General features: G+C 39.8%; 1 protein-coding gene across 2 annotated transcripts in view; it reads left to right on the forward strand.

Moving 5' to 3' along the window:
- IRS2 (insulin receptor substrate 2) overlaps positions 1-15,015 on the forward strand; it is a 31,269-nt gene extending 16,254 nt beyond the window's left edge. For both annotated transcript variants that reach the window (XR_010371026.1, XM_064440415.1), the window contains one exon: positions 12,574-15,015. Coding sequence is in view for 1 of the 2 variants with exons in the window: in XM_064440415.1 (XP_064296485.1) it covers positions 12,574-12,578 (5 nt within the window). In the remaining variant the exon portion in view is untranslated. The remainder of the gene's footprint in view (positions 1-12,573) is intronic.
- The last annotated feature ends 400 nt before the right edge of the window (positions 15,016-15,415 follow it).

Genomic DNA, 15,415 nt, shown 5'->3' on the forward strand with positions numbered 1-15,415 from the left:
TTTCCTGGTCAATCACAATACGTGAAATACGCAATGGTATCAGGGCGTTAGCACTTGGAAGCAAACTTGGGCTTTAAAGGCACAGACGCTTTGGGGAAAATACTGGTATTTTGCAAAGTATTTCTTAATGCGCATTGTCTGCGATCTTTCATTTTCCTTTCTTCGCAGAGCTGTTCCTTGTGGAACAGCATCTTGGCTTTATAAAGTCTTACCTACTGCACGGTATCCTACAGGAAGTTACAGTTCCTTAATGTGACGTCTTGAAGTGTTCATCACACCTATTTGGGATGTCCTAGGCAGTTTTAAAGAGCTGTGATGCTGGCAGTGGGAGAAAATACACGCAGATCTTTATGTACTGAAAAGTCTAGGGGAATTCTGTGCTGAGCATTGTGGGACTACAGCCAAACTCTTTGTGTCCCGTCTTCAGTGACAAAGATGGCTTTCAATCTGTTCTTCAGAAACAGTCCTGGCAGCATAATACCATTTCAGGAAGATGACAGTGTCAGTTCTATAGATGTGTGGTCAGATACATTGCTATAAGTAAAATGTATTTTTAAAAAATGCTGTTATGAGGTACCAGTGACCCTTTTTAAGAAAATTAAGTGTCATTGGTTGCTTATAGACATATTTACTGGCAACAAATTGGGGGGACTGTAAAACAAAACAAAACAAAGACACCTGTGTGAGAGCACTTGGGAGAGGAGGAGAAAACAGAACTGGTGAAACAGTAGAGTAGAGCTCTGTTTGTGTAAATATTTACTGAGAGCTCTTGTAATTACGGAAGAAAGTGCAGCTTGCTCTGGAGCTAGCAATATTGCACATAAATGGTGCTAATTGTTTTGGTTTGGTTTTTTTTCAAGTCTCTGAAGTTTTGAGAAAAGTGCTGTGAAAGCACACTGTGCTCTGACAGAATTGTATTTTTTCATATTTTAACAAATGAATATTTTGGGGGGGGGGAAGGTAACATTTTGCACTGCAGGTCTCATGGCTGAAAAACAATGAAATAATTCCTGCTTTCTAAGCTGAGATTCATTGCATGTCTCAGATATTCTTATTCCTTAGGGTGGGTAAAACTTGGCATTTTTGCATTCCCCTTCTTTGGCCGCCTTTCTTAAAAGTGAAGCTTTAGCATGTGTTTGGTCTTGCAGAGCTAATGAATGTGAGCTTGCTTCACTTTATTTCTGCAGGAAACTATTAGGTGGGGAGGATTCAAGGCGCATCCAGTGAAGCTGGGAACAATCTCATTCATTCAGTACAATCTGTTTCTTGCTTGAGAAAGTAAGTAAAATATGTGTAAGACAGAGGAGGTAATTACTCTATACGCTTTCTGCTAACTCAAGTTATTTTATGACCAGCTTCCAGTTTTGAAGCTGGTGTTCTCAGAAGATAAATTTTAACCACCAAAATTACTTTTCTAAACAGTTTACTAAGCTTTATTGCCTTTGCTTTCCAACAGAGTATCAGTTAGCCTCCAGGAGTGATATGTGGATGGTATTTATGATGCCCATGTGACAAAAATACATCCTCTCCTTTCATGTCTTGACATAATACTAGCTTCTGTATGCAATGCAATCCATATCAGCTTCAGAAAGAAATGCTAAATCATCTCGAGATTAAATTCAGAGCAGGAAGTTACAGGTGCCCATTTGTTCTAAAAATGCAACATAATTTTTTTTTTTTTTTTAACATTTCTCAAACACATTTGATGCAAAGGAGAATACAGTCCAGTTTATAAATAAGAAATCTACAAGTAGCATTCTTTGAGGCATTTTGCTTCAGTTACTAGGGTGTTCGTCTCTTTATTGAAAGAAGAGTAGGAAATGTCAGCTGGGAGATTGTGTTAAGAGAAAGAGTGGCTTTTTTCAAGGAGACTTAGTGGGTTGCTGTAGAGTGGTAAGTATTAAGGCTGAAGTGGACGAAGGTGTTGAAATCAACAGAGACAGGGCACCTCGCTAAATTTGTAAATCTGGCTTTCAGACAGTGTCTGCTGTGCCAGGTGTAGTGGTGGGTTGCAAGCCTGCAGTCCCAAGGAGGTTAATGAGAGCTCAGCTCGTGGTCTCTAACGAGCTGGCTGGGAGTACTTTCATAAGCGTTACCTGGAGAGAAAACTGTAACCCCATTGTGTACCTGAAAAAAGGGTAAGACGTCTTGATTGTTCTCTGTGGACGTGGTATGAAGTATCTGCTTAAACTGAACTCGTTTCATTCTGAGCAGGATCTCTGTCCCACATCCCATGTCTGAACTGTAGGACCAGGACAATTTCCAGGCCCTGGGTTCATAGCATGGACGCTCCAGTCATGTTCTGACTATGTGGAAGGTGACAGAAAAAGACCCAGGTTTACATCATCTCGCAACCCCCATCCTGTCCCTTGATAACTCATCTAGGGGGGAAACCCAGCCTCAGGCAGGCAGGGAGCCCCTGAGCACTGCGGTGGGTTCTCCGGTGGCTTCCCATAATCATCTTACAGCTCAGGACTTCAGGGCTGTTGGTGAGCTCAACTCACCTCATTTCAGGTGTAACCGTCGTAATTTCCGAGTATCTTAAATTGTGACTGTTTTCTCTCTACCTAAATCTATGTCTAAGACCAAATTTATGTATTTCTATTTTGCGTTACATAGATTACGTTTGGCAGATGCCACAGGGGTAAGGAGTATAGCTGAATACAGCAAGACACATAGACGATTATAAAATAGTAACTGTAGTACTCTAATGAGCAGAAATAGATCTGTAAATGTTTTTGGCCAACGATAAGCTAAACTTCTAATTCAAGCAGTCAGATATATTTTTTAAGGCTTAAAAAAAAATTAATGGAAAATGGGGAGTTTCTCATATTTGTGTGAGGTAGTGTGTCTGTGACAGCATACCTGGCAATCGCTGGTGGCTGGGTGTACCAAGGTGTGTTGCAAATGAAGTGAAGGAACATGCTCAGGGACGATGCAATGAGGAATAGCTTGGTCTGCATGGAGGAAAAGCTGGTTACAGCTTGAGCAGCAGCTGGGAGCCCTGTCCCTAATGTGGTAATGCTGTGCTTTGGTTGTAGCTCCCCCTCATCGTCAAAGGTTTTAAGTGGTCTGGTAGTATGAGGAAGTTCACCTTTTCACAAGGGTTGGTTGTAATAGCTTTTTCTGACAAATTTAGTCTGCCTAATTATTTTTGCAGTGTTGTTTCTAGTCTCTTTTCTGGAGTGGGGGTTTTTTGAGTTTTTTTTTTTAGTTCTTTTATGTGTTGCTAACAGGAGCAATAGATTTTATAAGTCATAATCACAATTCTATTCAGCCAATTTACTGTGGTTATTAGAAAAGTATATTGTGCCTATGTGCATGTACCTATGTGCATGCCTAGAACTATAGGCTTCATTAACAGAGGTTTCCAACAACAGCAGTATAAACCCCCTGAAGTTTACAGATTTAAAAAGCCTTTAAAATAAGGACACACTGGCTTTATTCATGGAAAGTGTTTACTTTTTTTTTTTTAATCAAATTGTCTGTATATAGAAGCTTGAATTATTGTTTAAGCAGAATTAATAAAGCAAAAATGTTAAGAGTTTAACCTGATTTGTGCTACTGTATTAAGAACTCTGAACTACGAGACAGTTTTAAAAAAACAGGTAATATTATATGCAACAAGTTTAATAGCTGAAGTGAAATATGCAGCTGTTTAATGACCCACTAATGATACTTCAAAATATACAAAATTGAGAAAGTAAGCTGTTCTTACATTTTCTAAGCAATATTACCCAAAACGCATTGGCTCATTCTTCTTTTGGTTTGAGAAAAGAATCCTAACTGAGTCTCATGGAAAAAACCTCTTTAAAATTGGGCAGAACAAACCGCCAAAAAACAGAGGAGAAAAAACATCTTTGGTATGTAAAACCACTGATAAAGGTTTGGTTAAAATTAAAATAAATTGCAGGAGCTATCTGTGTCAAATATTGAGAACCTATTAGCAAATCATGTAAAAGGAGAATACCTTTTTTTTTTTTTTTTTTTGTCCGAAAGTGCAGACGTCGAGTAAATGGCTGAAATAAAGTAGTGACCTTTGAGAAACACTGTACATCTGTGGATGCTTTTTTTGATTATCACGGAGAATTTCTTTTCCCTCCTTCTACTGCAGTCCATGTACACAGTGCAACTGATTTCCCATCAAAGTGTAAGAATCCTTTTCAGGTATCATACAGTAGTTTTTCTTCTCCCAAGAATTGTGCAGAAAGTGTCGGCCAGCTGTACAGTGCTTTTCATCCCAGTTTTGCAGGGTCGTATAGAAGTTGTTTTGAGCCTTTCTGTTGTGCTCTCAGGTTGTAGATTGGAAACGTCCGTATGGGGAAAATGGCAGTTCCTGTTGCTGCATGTCTCTATTTAGAGAGTAAAGGAAGGACAGCACGTGATGATATATGGACTGTGATTCTTAGCTGTACATGGCAAGTAAGACTTCAGCTTTACTGGGGGCATTAAGCTAACATGTGGCAGGTTCAGAACAAGCAGAAGGAAATAATCTTCTTGCAGCCTGTAGTTCAGGTGTGAAACTCCAGGCTACAGGTACTAGAGGTTTCCATGAAGGGGAGTGCAGGAGATCCGTGACAGGTGAATCATTAGAAGTTAGATGAGAATTTGGGGAAGCATCTCTGTATGCTTATCTTGGTTTTTATAGTCTTGCTAAGCAGCTGCTTTTAACCCACTGTCAGAGAGAGGAAACTAGATTAGAGGAGTCTTTAGCCTGCTTCAGTGCAGCTGTTTTGTGCTGTATTGCTCATTTCACCAAATGGTTTTGGGGAGGTTGGGGGGTGGTGGTGTCTTTTCATCATGGAGCGTGAAGTCTGCAACTTCTTGGCTAGCCTCATCTTTCCCTCACTCCTCTATTACTGGCTGATTCACATTGACAATGGTGAGAGCACAAAAGATTCTAGAAAAGCATTGACAGAAATTGCAATTCATCCACTGAAAATCTTTTTCTATCCTACTACCAGATGCTCAGAGTTTTAAGTGAGAGTGTGACAACAAGAGAAAGCAGTAGGGAAAAGATTGCCTTCCTATGCATGCCAGGTTGTTCATCTGAGCCCTTCCCTGCTCTCTTTTTTTTTTTTTTTTCCCTCCCTTCACCCTGCCATGTATCTCTTCTGTGAGAAGCAGCATCTCTCTGGACATACTTGAAAGCACAAAAGCTGCAGCAGCCAGCCTAATGATTAGTGTGTGACCATCCAGTGCATTTAGATGCCATCTTAGATGCATAAATGAATGTATGTAATACCAGGGGTGTTTCAGGCTCCTTGGTAAGCAGTCTGAAAGTCAGTTTGCAAAACAGGCGGGTGGTTGACACTGAAAGTTGAGGAGAGCCTTGTGTTTTAAACCATGCTACTCTCTGGATGATAAATGTCTTCCTCTAGGATGGAGGAATGCTCCAGTCTCCATAAAGATCTTGTAAATCTGAAATAAATTTTGACATTAGGTGCCTAAGCTCTTTTTGGCAATGATGGAGGCAGGGATCAGTCTTTCAAAGATTGCCTGAGTAGTGTTTCTGTTCCCCTGCCCACAATATTTACACGGCTAGAGCACTCACCCAGGACTGACCAGCATCCAATACCTTTCTGGCTGAAAAGAAAATCTCAACCCTATTTTCTCCCTTCCCATCCCTAGTGCATCTTAGCCATATATTCTTTGGTAGAGTGCTCTCATTCTTTCTTACTGAAGCTGTTTTCATGGAATAATTAGATATCCACTGTAATGGAAAGGGAGAGGGAAAATGACTTCCCACAACTTACATGAGTCCTTATCCTTGTTTCCATGAATATTTAAATTTTTAATATGAATAATTCTTCAATTTAATCACTGGAAAAGATTGCTTTTTCTCCCAAGTGAGAGAGGGAGAAAAAGCATGCTTTAAAGCTCTTTGAGAGCACTCTAACATTGTGTGTTCAGGCATGTGGATGGAGGTAACCTAATGGCTTGGAACCAGCTATTGGACTTTGGTATTGGTCATTGCTATCTAGAATGGCAGGCAGGTTCTTGCTTGTGGATCTACCAAGAACTCTGATTATACTCCCTCCCCACCCCGCCCCACCTCACCATTACCTGCCTGAAATGGGTCCACAACACTGATGGCATTTCAGTTGGCAGTTGTGTGAGAATATCAAGCTCGACTTAAGAGAGCTCTTCTTTCTTGTCAGACCTGTTGCCCTTGTTAATGACTACTGATCTATAATAGGAGAGGGACAAATATGCCTTTGACATCCCAGCTGAGCAAACTTCCCAGCAATCGTAAAGGTGTGTAAAAGGGATATGGTCTCTGCTCCTAAAATGAATACCTGGTCATACACCTCAAAGAGCTGGAATTCTTTCATAACTCCTATTCGTCTGAGCCTAACGTGAAACAGGGCACAACTGTTGCTTAAAAGTGCCAGTTTCTTCTCCTTGACTCTGAGGAGCTAGGATGACTAGCTCCTCCTAGGGTGTGTAGGTCAGAGACGTAGAGGTGCACACACTGGGGATGGCAGAAGTTAGCTGAGTATTGCCTAGCGTATGCTGTAGGGGCAGAGGTGCTAACTCAGTTGTTTTTGTTGTGTCTCCAAAGATGGGGTTGGTAGGTAGTTCTGTGTATTAGTCACCAATCCCTTCCTCCCTCATCCTTCCTCACTTGTAAGCCGAGCATGTTGTTTTGCAAAAATTCTGTCTCTTAAGAAACTTCCAGCGTCACTTTGTATGCAGAGTAGCGTTGCTGGAGTTTGTGTACGGCTGTCGCTCTGTTCCTGGGAAGAGCCGTGCTCTCTCCTTGGTGTGGTGTAAGGAGCTGTGAAAACCAAGCCAACTGCCTAACTGAGGCCACGTTTGCAGTGCTGGGTTTTGAATCTGCCCTGATAAAGGAACGGTGGGATGGTTGTAAGGTGGGAGGCGATTCCGCGTGCATGATAATGGTCATCAGTCAAGAATGTGACGTCTTGTTCCACAATGGTTAAATCCTGTGCATGTGAACCGTCGAGCGGCTCTTTGGCTGGCAGCCACAGGCTGATCTTTTCAGTGGTGAATTTTCTATATAGTTTTCACATCTGCTTCTGCATGTGTGTTTCTGTCCCTCTTACAAGCTCCCAGTGGAAAGCCAAAGGGACTAAGCATTTTTCTCTAGCATTTTGTTTGCTCAGAGAAGGCAGCTTGGTTTTGTTTAATTTCATGTACTGTTTTTGAACGGTTGTATACCCAACTTCCAAGGAAGAGGATAATTGAACAAATTTCAGACAGTACTGTGTTGAGGGGTATTTGTCTAATTTATTTTATCCCTAATCGTGGGATTAAATCACATCTATACAAACTTGTTTAATAGTGTACAGTGGCTGTAGCTCTGAAATTAAGAGATACAATGGCAACTGTATTAAATTAATCCTGGAAAAATGAGCATGTCTAGTTTCTTAATTTTAAATTTGAAGTGCCTATTTTTATTATAATTGATATGGAAAATGTATTTCTGGACCAGCACTTTAGCTATAAATTTATTATAATGACATTTGTAAGTTTAATCCTTTATTTTCCACATAATTACGTTTTAATGTTTAGTTATTCATACTACAAAATCTATAAGAACCTTGACAGAATATGAAACACAAATTATATCAAATTCTGAAATCAACTAAGCATAGCCCTCGTTGTCGTTTGTACTTCTACTGTAGACTCAACTGTTTAAACCTCTAGTGTGAGACTGCAGGTAAAAGAAGTGTTAGTCATGTAAATACATGGTGTCAAATACAGATTACTTTGATTTTTAGTACCTTTGGATAAAAGTTGACGCTTACTATAAATTGTGGGGATTTGTCCATGCCATCAGATGAACATTTTAGTCTCTGATGTGTATGCTAGGACCAAAAAAAAAAAAAACCAAAACTTGCAGGCGCTGACATGAAGCATCTTTTTCCAGATCATCTAGCGTTTTGTTTCCCACTTCAGAAGATAATATCTTTCCCCATCATTACTTTAATGTAATTCACAATGTTATGATTTTTGACACAAGAGTTAAAAGTACTATAAAGCTCATTTTAATTTGGTAACTGTGGCTCCAAAATCCCTACTTTACTACTTTAAAGAAACTGAGGGATTTTTTTTATCAGTCATGAAGAATCTCTGTTGACCAGATGCTCACTTTTCTAAATTAATAAAACAGAAACCTATATAAATAACATTATGTACTGTTTCTTAGTGGAATAACATACCAAGAGTCTTGTTATTGGGGCAGCATGTCTCCGATTATGATCAACCGTAACTTGCTTAAAAAAATAAGATGATGGCTTTTTAATTTCATGGTTTAACTCAGTTTTCCCATCAAGTATGGAAACATTTTATGATGGATATTATTCACAGGCTTTGTAAACTGTTAGAGCATACTACTTCATGTTTTCCTGCGAAGTGTTGGTAAGGCAAACGTTTCAGCTCTGATTGAAACCTTTTCCTGTGGCGATGGCTGAGCTCGGCTTTATTTGGTATGAGCAGTCCTGCTGAGCGGAGCTCGGATTCTCTGGAATTACTTCTGGAGAGCCATAGCTCAGCACATGCTTTGTTCTGTTATCTTTAGCAGGGTTACCTATGTCCTTAATATTAATTATAGTATTCATTACATTGCTTAATGAGAGTCAGAGCCAGGTCAGCATTTGGCTCCTACTGTGCACCCCGCTGCTGGCATCCTGGGGAGCAGGCAGGCGGCATTCGCATTGGGATGGTTGGCCAAATTTGTGCCCGTGTGTGTGTGTGTGTCTGCCTGCATCCTACAAGCCCTCCTGTAAAGAAGCCCTCAGAGAACTGTGGTTCAGACCATCTCCTGTTGCCATTGGTGTCGGGTTGGCATGGGTTTGTCGTCAGGACCCATGATGGCCCTCCCTACCCTCAGCCGCTGCCACCCTGCTCCGCTTGCTTCCTGACACTGACTGCTTTGGGCGCAGGGAAGGTGCTGCTGAGGTGCAAGGCTGCAACCCATGCAGGTGCCTGTAAGCCCTTCTCCTGGCCAGGTACAGCGCACACGGTCCTGGAGGGTAGGGAGGGCAGTGCAGCTTGCTGGCGGGGGGGGGGATGCTTGCCTGTTGTGGCCAGCCAGCTGCCTCCCCCAGGGCCACGCACCTCCTCCTGGGTGTTGGGGGGACCAAAGACATCTCCCTGCAGGTGGGAATCAGTTCCTTGGGCTGTGCCGTCTAATGGCCTGGCCTCATGCCCGCAGACATACGTGTTGTTAACCTCCAGATTCGGTCGTATCAATAGGATCGCTCTTCCAGGAAAAGTTAGTTAGTGGGATCAGAGCCTTAATCGATTTGGCAGGCAGCGTGGGGAGGGGAAACAAAGGGATGAAGCCACCGAGTGATTTGCCTGGAGTTAGGGCAGAAGCCCGTGGCAGAGCTGGGGGTTCTGCATCTGATGCCTGATCTGCTCTGGCAGTTGCGCTGCCAGTGGAATAAATTTACTGGTTATGAATAACCAGCAACATGTTTTGCCATGAGCCACACGAATAGCTGTTTCTGTCTGCGTCTTTGTTGGCAGATGAGAATTATTTTTAGGAATTAAGAAAATTTTTATTTATTTCTTACTGATTTTGAAAATTACTAAGCAGACTAGGTCTTATTTAATTGACTAACCATTGTATTTTCTTCACAGTATATTTAACAAGTCTTTGTGTATTTGGTAGTTTTCTAGCAATTTGTGTGTGTTTATTATCTGATTTATTCTCCAAGAAGCACTGGTGGAATCAGATGACTTCAAGTAGTTTTGGAAACTCAGCAATGATCATGGATGCTTTTCTTAATAAAGCCCAAAACCAAGAGGAAACTTCAGTATTGACACAGTGCTGGACTTTGTATTTTGATTTGTGCATGCCTATGGGGAATGAAGTTATCAAAGACTAAATTCGTCTCCTGTAGGAATTTTGTTTAGTTCCTGGGTAAAGACAATGTATAATGGTGTGACTTGCTGTGTAAGTGGTATGTTGACCTGAGACTTGAAATAAGTAAGAGATACTAATCACTGCAGTCAAAATTAACAGTGATATTGATGTAATTTTTTTTTCACTTTAGCACAGAACTTGCAACTTACTTGCAATTAGGCTTCCTCTGAAGCTGCCTTTGCTATTACATCATATGGATCAAGTGGTAGCGGTAGTTATCTTTCCTTTCTTGATTGAAAGCTTATTGAAGTCAGAGGAGATTGTTTCATTGTTGAAGACTATGTTTGGGTTAGTTTTGGAGTTGTAGGTCAGCATTATAGACTCATTGGATGATGTGTTTATTGCATCATAGTCTTTTAGGCTTGTGCCCACAGTCCCATCATCCACCTAAAGTTTGGAAGTGCTTTGAAGCATCGTCCACCTCACCTGCTCCAATTTAATTCTGGATGGAAAACACCTGTAAGAACAACAGCAGGTTTATTCAGTTGCTATTAATCCTCCCTGATGGACACCCTAGGCTGACATACTTTTGGAAAGACTTGTTTGTGTTCTTTGCATGTACAAAAATATCTTCCTTGGATTTCCCTATCTGAACACATGATTTATTTTTTAACTTGATTTGGGTTTCGCTATCATGTGGCCACTTTGGGAACCTAAATTTAGTTATCAAGTTGGTTTCCATTTGGAGGAGGAAAGCAATAACCTTAAATATAATAAGAGCACATATCTTTAAACACTCACTTGTTTGCTTACATGATGGATTTATCTGACTTCCCTGAACAGAAGTCGGAACAAAGTGGTTTGTTAGGCATCTCTTCTTCAAACAAGGCATCTCTGTTCCCTTCTAAGAGCCCTCCATCCTGCCACACATTCTCCCATGCAGCCTTACTGGATGGTGATAGCAGTTTTGGGGCTCCCTTGATTGCATCATAGTCCTTAATTTGAAACACCCTCCCAGCCCAAACAATGAAACTTGTTTTCTGAAGATTTGATGGGTAGATTTGACTTAGTTTCTGATCAGAAAAGTGGCAGCAAATAAATGGCAATGGGTGGGGGCAATGAGATGCTCTCCTTTTGGTTTTGGCAAGCTATTAATTCATCTCAAGCTGTGTCTTGAAATAAATAATATCCTAAGTGTCTGATCGTAAAGCGGCTCCAATTGACTCCAGCGGGACTAATTCCTTAAGTAAACCTTAGCTCTGAGAGATTCAATAGCAATTTAGCAATTCTCACATATATGCCAAGATATGTCAACCTTTCTTTTTGTGTAGACTTGAAGGAAAAGTCTTTGTATTGGTTTATCAGAGGCTTAAATGGATTGAAACTTCCACAGATAAGCACTATGCTTACTTTGACATTCAGGTTTCAGATATAATTTGTTTTGGTGGTCTCAAAGGAATTAAAAATATACGGGGATACTGACTTGTATCAATACAGTCAAAATTAATGGGTCATGTCCTTTATAGACTTTTCTAAGTAACAATGTTAGTTCCTGAAATCTTCCAAATAACTTCAGTTTTTAGGAACACTTGTGTAATACATGTTCAAACTAAAATTTTCATCAACCTTTTAAACTTGGGGACAACAACATACAAAAAGAAAATTGCTGTAAACTATTAAATGAACTAGATACTATTAATAGCACTTAGCATGAATGCAGTGTTGCAGCCTGATGTTGTAGTGGGATTTACCACATAGTTGGCACCTTTTGAAATGAGATGTCAATGTTTTGTCATGTAAAATTTACAGTCTCGGTGTTTTAATCACTACTGTTCGTGCGTTGCAGCTTTCCAAATATTGCAGCAATAGGAAAAGAGGAAAAATCTACGCAATGAGCAACATGCTAAAGAAATTTTGATTACTTTTTTTCTTAATGACCACATCAACAAATCATCTTAATGTTGTGAGTTAATCAGTACAATAATGTTCCTTTATGGTGGTGGCATATACTAGCCATTAATTTTTTTCAGTGAAAAACCACAAAAGGAGTCAGCTGCTTTCTTTAAAATAGGATGGGTCACTTTGTAATCGGTTTCTATTTTGCTGCATAATTCACCTTGACTGTTTAAAGCAGCTCTGTAGTTAGTAATCTGGAGAAGATTCCTTCCATTTGCATACCTACCCACTTTTTTTACTTCTGGAATAATATTTTAGTAAATTGGAAGAAGGTTCTTTCTATACTTTGCTTATGTTTTTAGAAGACTCTTTCCCTAAAGACAATATAGTCTCAAGAAACTTGTTTTTAATGTCTGGAAATGGACAGCTTTTGATAACACGCAGCTGACTAAAAAGACAGATGAGTTTGGACCTACTTTCTGCAACCCCTTTTCCTTTCCAGTGATGCAAACGGTGATGGTCACAACTTGAACTGGGGGGATTTTGTGTTGGGTTTTCTAACCAGTTCTGTCTCCCAATGTTTGCTGGTCTGAAGAGCCACAGCTGAAAAGTTCTAAAAGAAGGAGGTGGTATTGGAATCGGGAGTACTCCCTTTATTGCCTCTGCAATACCTTATGATGTATACAAAGATAAAATCAGTTATTGCATAGCTTGCTTTTCCCCCCATGAAAACCATTCCTGGAGAGTGTCACTACGGTATTTTTTTGTGTTGTTTAAATCATAAATACGATATTTTTTTTCAGCTTTTACTGACTTTCTTTCATTTTTCTTTTCAGAGTGAAGGAGTCAGTTTTCTCACCATGACCTCAAACAACAGAGTACAACATTCAAAGAAGCTGCTCAGCATATACCTTTTTTTGGTTGGTTGATTTGGTTTGTTTTGGTTTTGGGGGGGGGTTTGTTTTTGTTTTTTTTCTTTTTGTAACTGAAGCTGCTTAAGGTTTACTTTTTGTTGTTGTTATTGTTGGTCCGGACAGTTACTTAACTGTTGTGGACTAAACTGTGCAACAAATCTGGGAGGAAGGGAAAGCAACCTGCCTAACTCGTTATCTGTCCATGGCATCTACGGTATCACTTTGCTGCTGTTTTGACAGAAGTTGGAGATGCTCTTTAGATCGTAGGAACTTTTCTGCCGGCCTCTTTAACTAACGGCCAATGCCTTCATTTCCTTTTTCTGCAAAGACAAACTGCATATTTATTCTTCGGCATATTAGGGGATTCTGTAACACCTGCTGAAGCAGTAAGATCTGGTATTTACTGGCATAATTTCAAGCCTACCACAGTACTACCTCAGTTCAAAGTAAAGCCGGATTTACGGTGTTGGTGTACGACAGGACCTCCTTTATCTCTATGCTGAGTCTCTCTCAAGAACGGTCGTCAGCCTTACTGAACTTGCAACGCGTACAGCTGCTGCTGCTGGGTTGTGAATCACTAGCCGCAGGGTTTACTTCTCAGACAAAGCCGAACCAGGGCACTGAAAAATCTGAAATGGGAGGAAACTCTGAATTGGACTTGGATGGAGGATTCAGAGTAGTTAAAAAAAAAAAAAAAGTATAAAAACGTGTAACTGAGCAACGTAAGTTAAAAACATCAAACTGTATTGGGGGTATCTCTCTTTACCTTTGACACACTTGTTTAATCCTCTCTATGTAGGTGTTTATGTAGGTACTTCAGATTGCAAAAGCCTTTTCTCCTATTTACAAGCTCACTTTTGTCAGCTAACCCGGTTCTTAGCTGCGTTTCTTGTAACCAAAAATCCACATAGGCATGCTAGGAATGCAGGGATGATAATGGGTATCAGGCAGATTCAAGCGCTAATATTACACAGTATTATCGGGCCATCTAGAAAGTCCTGATGTTTGCCTTTTTACCAGGAAAGCACCATTGCAGCTGCAGGCATTATTACAGGGAAGAACCACCATTGCAGTCACTTAGCCTGAGTTCTTGTCAAGGCTACCCGTGCATCGCATTTCCAGTAGCCTGAAAATCCAAGTGGTGTGGCGGCTGCCGTCACAAATGTCACATACAGCTGTTGCACCAGACTAGCAGAATGTCATGCCACCGTGTTTCTCCTTCAGTAATTTGTTGAAGAGTTCATATACATTTTAAGGGTACCTCCCCAGTGCCTGCTCTGATAGACATGTAAGTATTACTAAGTTGAGTTACCTGAGACTTTTTTTTCTTTTTTTGAATCATTGTGCTAGGTGGAACCTGTACTTCACTATTAACAATGCATTATCTTTTGGGATTTTTTTTTCTGAGGAAGACGAGAGTCAATGTCTTACAAATATAATGAATGGCAATGCAGTCTTCCTGCTTACATGCTGAATTTTTAGAACTGAGGATTGTATTACAAGACAAAGATGAATGTAAACTAATTCCTTCCCTACCCCATGACACGCTATACTTTTCAGTGTAATTTTTGGGGTCTTAAATCACAGCAATGCATAGGCTAATACAATATTAGATCTAAAATCAATTTAAATATCTAATCTGTCTGAGGTTTTTTTAAAATAATAATACTATAAATGGTTCTAAGACATTCTAAAATGCTGCTTGTTCAAGTCTGGAACTAAAAAAAAAAAATAAATACCTTTGACATTTTCTGTCTGAACCCCCGCACAGCACTGAGTGTGGTACCTGCTGAATTCGATGTTTTGAACTTCTATTTTGAAGTAGCCCTCTGTACCAATTAAGAAATCATGCCACTAAAACAAAAGGCTAAAATGCATACAGCAACTTCAAAACAAGAAAATTGACAGTATAGTCAATTCTTCTCTATCCTGTATATTTCACAAAGGCATATGCAATACTTATATTCTTAATTTAGTTTACAGAATGGAACCAAAATGTATAAATGTTATGTTTGCTAAAACTTCACAATGTATATTGGGTCTTTGTACATTTTGCCTGACTTACCTTAAATTTAAAATATTTTTTGCTATGTAACCTTAACAGTTATTAAGCAGTGTTTTCTTTCTGGGTACGTATTGTTTCTGGATATCAAGATGTTAAATATATTTCTTGCTATTGTGATATGACAAGAGACTTAACTTATCTTGCTGTGTCTTCCAATGTACACGCTGTATATAAGGATAAATGTGATGCTGCTGGAGACCAGAATAAATGGAACTAGAGTAGTGTATTGTATTTAGTCTGTATTGATCATGGATGCTCTCCTTAATAGCCATATGCAATAAAATACATTATTTATGAAAGGAGTAAAGTATTTGTGTGCCTGTTTTCTCTAGGGTGAGAGAAACCACACTACCCCATCTCTAGGGGTGGTGTGGTTTTTCTGGTTGTTTATATAAAATCAGTTTGTTCTCTCTTTTAAATGGAGACACACTTTCCCTGAATAAATCTTACTGCTTCTTTTTAACACGTATAACACTCCTGAAAAATCATGAAATCATTTTCAATCTTGTTTAAGAATAAAAGGATCAGTGTTATAAAGGCAAAGTTCGTATATGTGAGGAAACAACTAGGAGCAGAATTCGGTCTTAATTTTTAGTTCCAATTTTAAAAGTGAGTGGAAGACTGTGGGAGTCCTGGCAGGCTCTTTAGTGGGAACAGACTTGCCCTATACATGCTGTATAGTCTCTTAGACTGGTACAA

This window comes from Phalacrocorax carbo, chromosome 1, assembly GCF_963921805.1.
Source record: "Phalacrocorax carbo chromosome 1, bPhaCar2.1, whole genome shotgun sequence".
Taxonomy (NCBI): domain Eukaryota; kingdom Metazoa; phylum Chordata; class Aves; order Suliformes; family Phalacrocoracidae; genus Phalacrocorax; species Phalacrocorax carbo.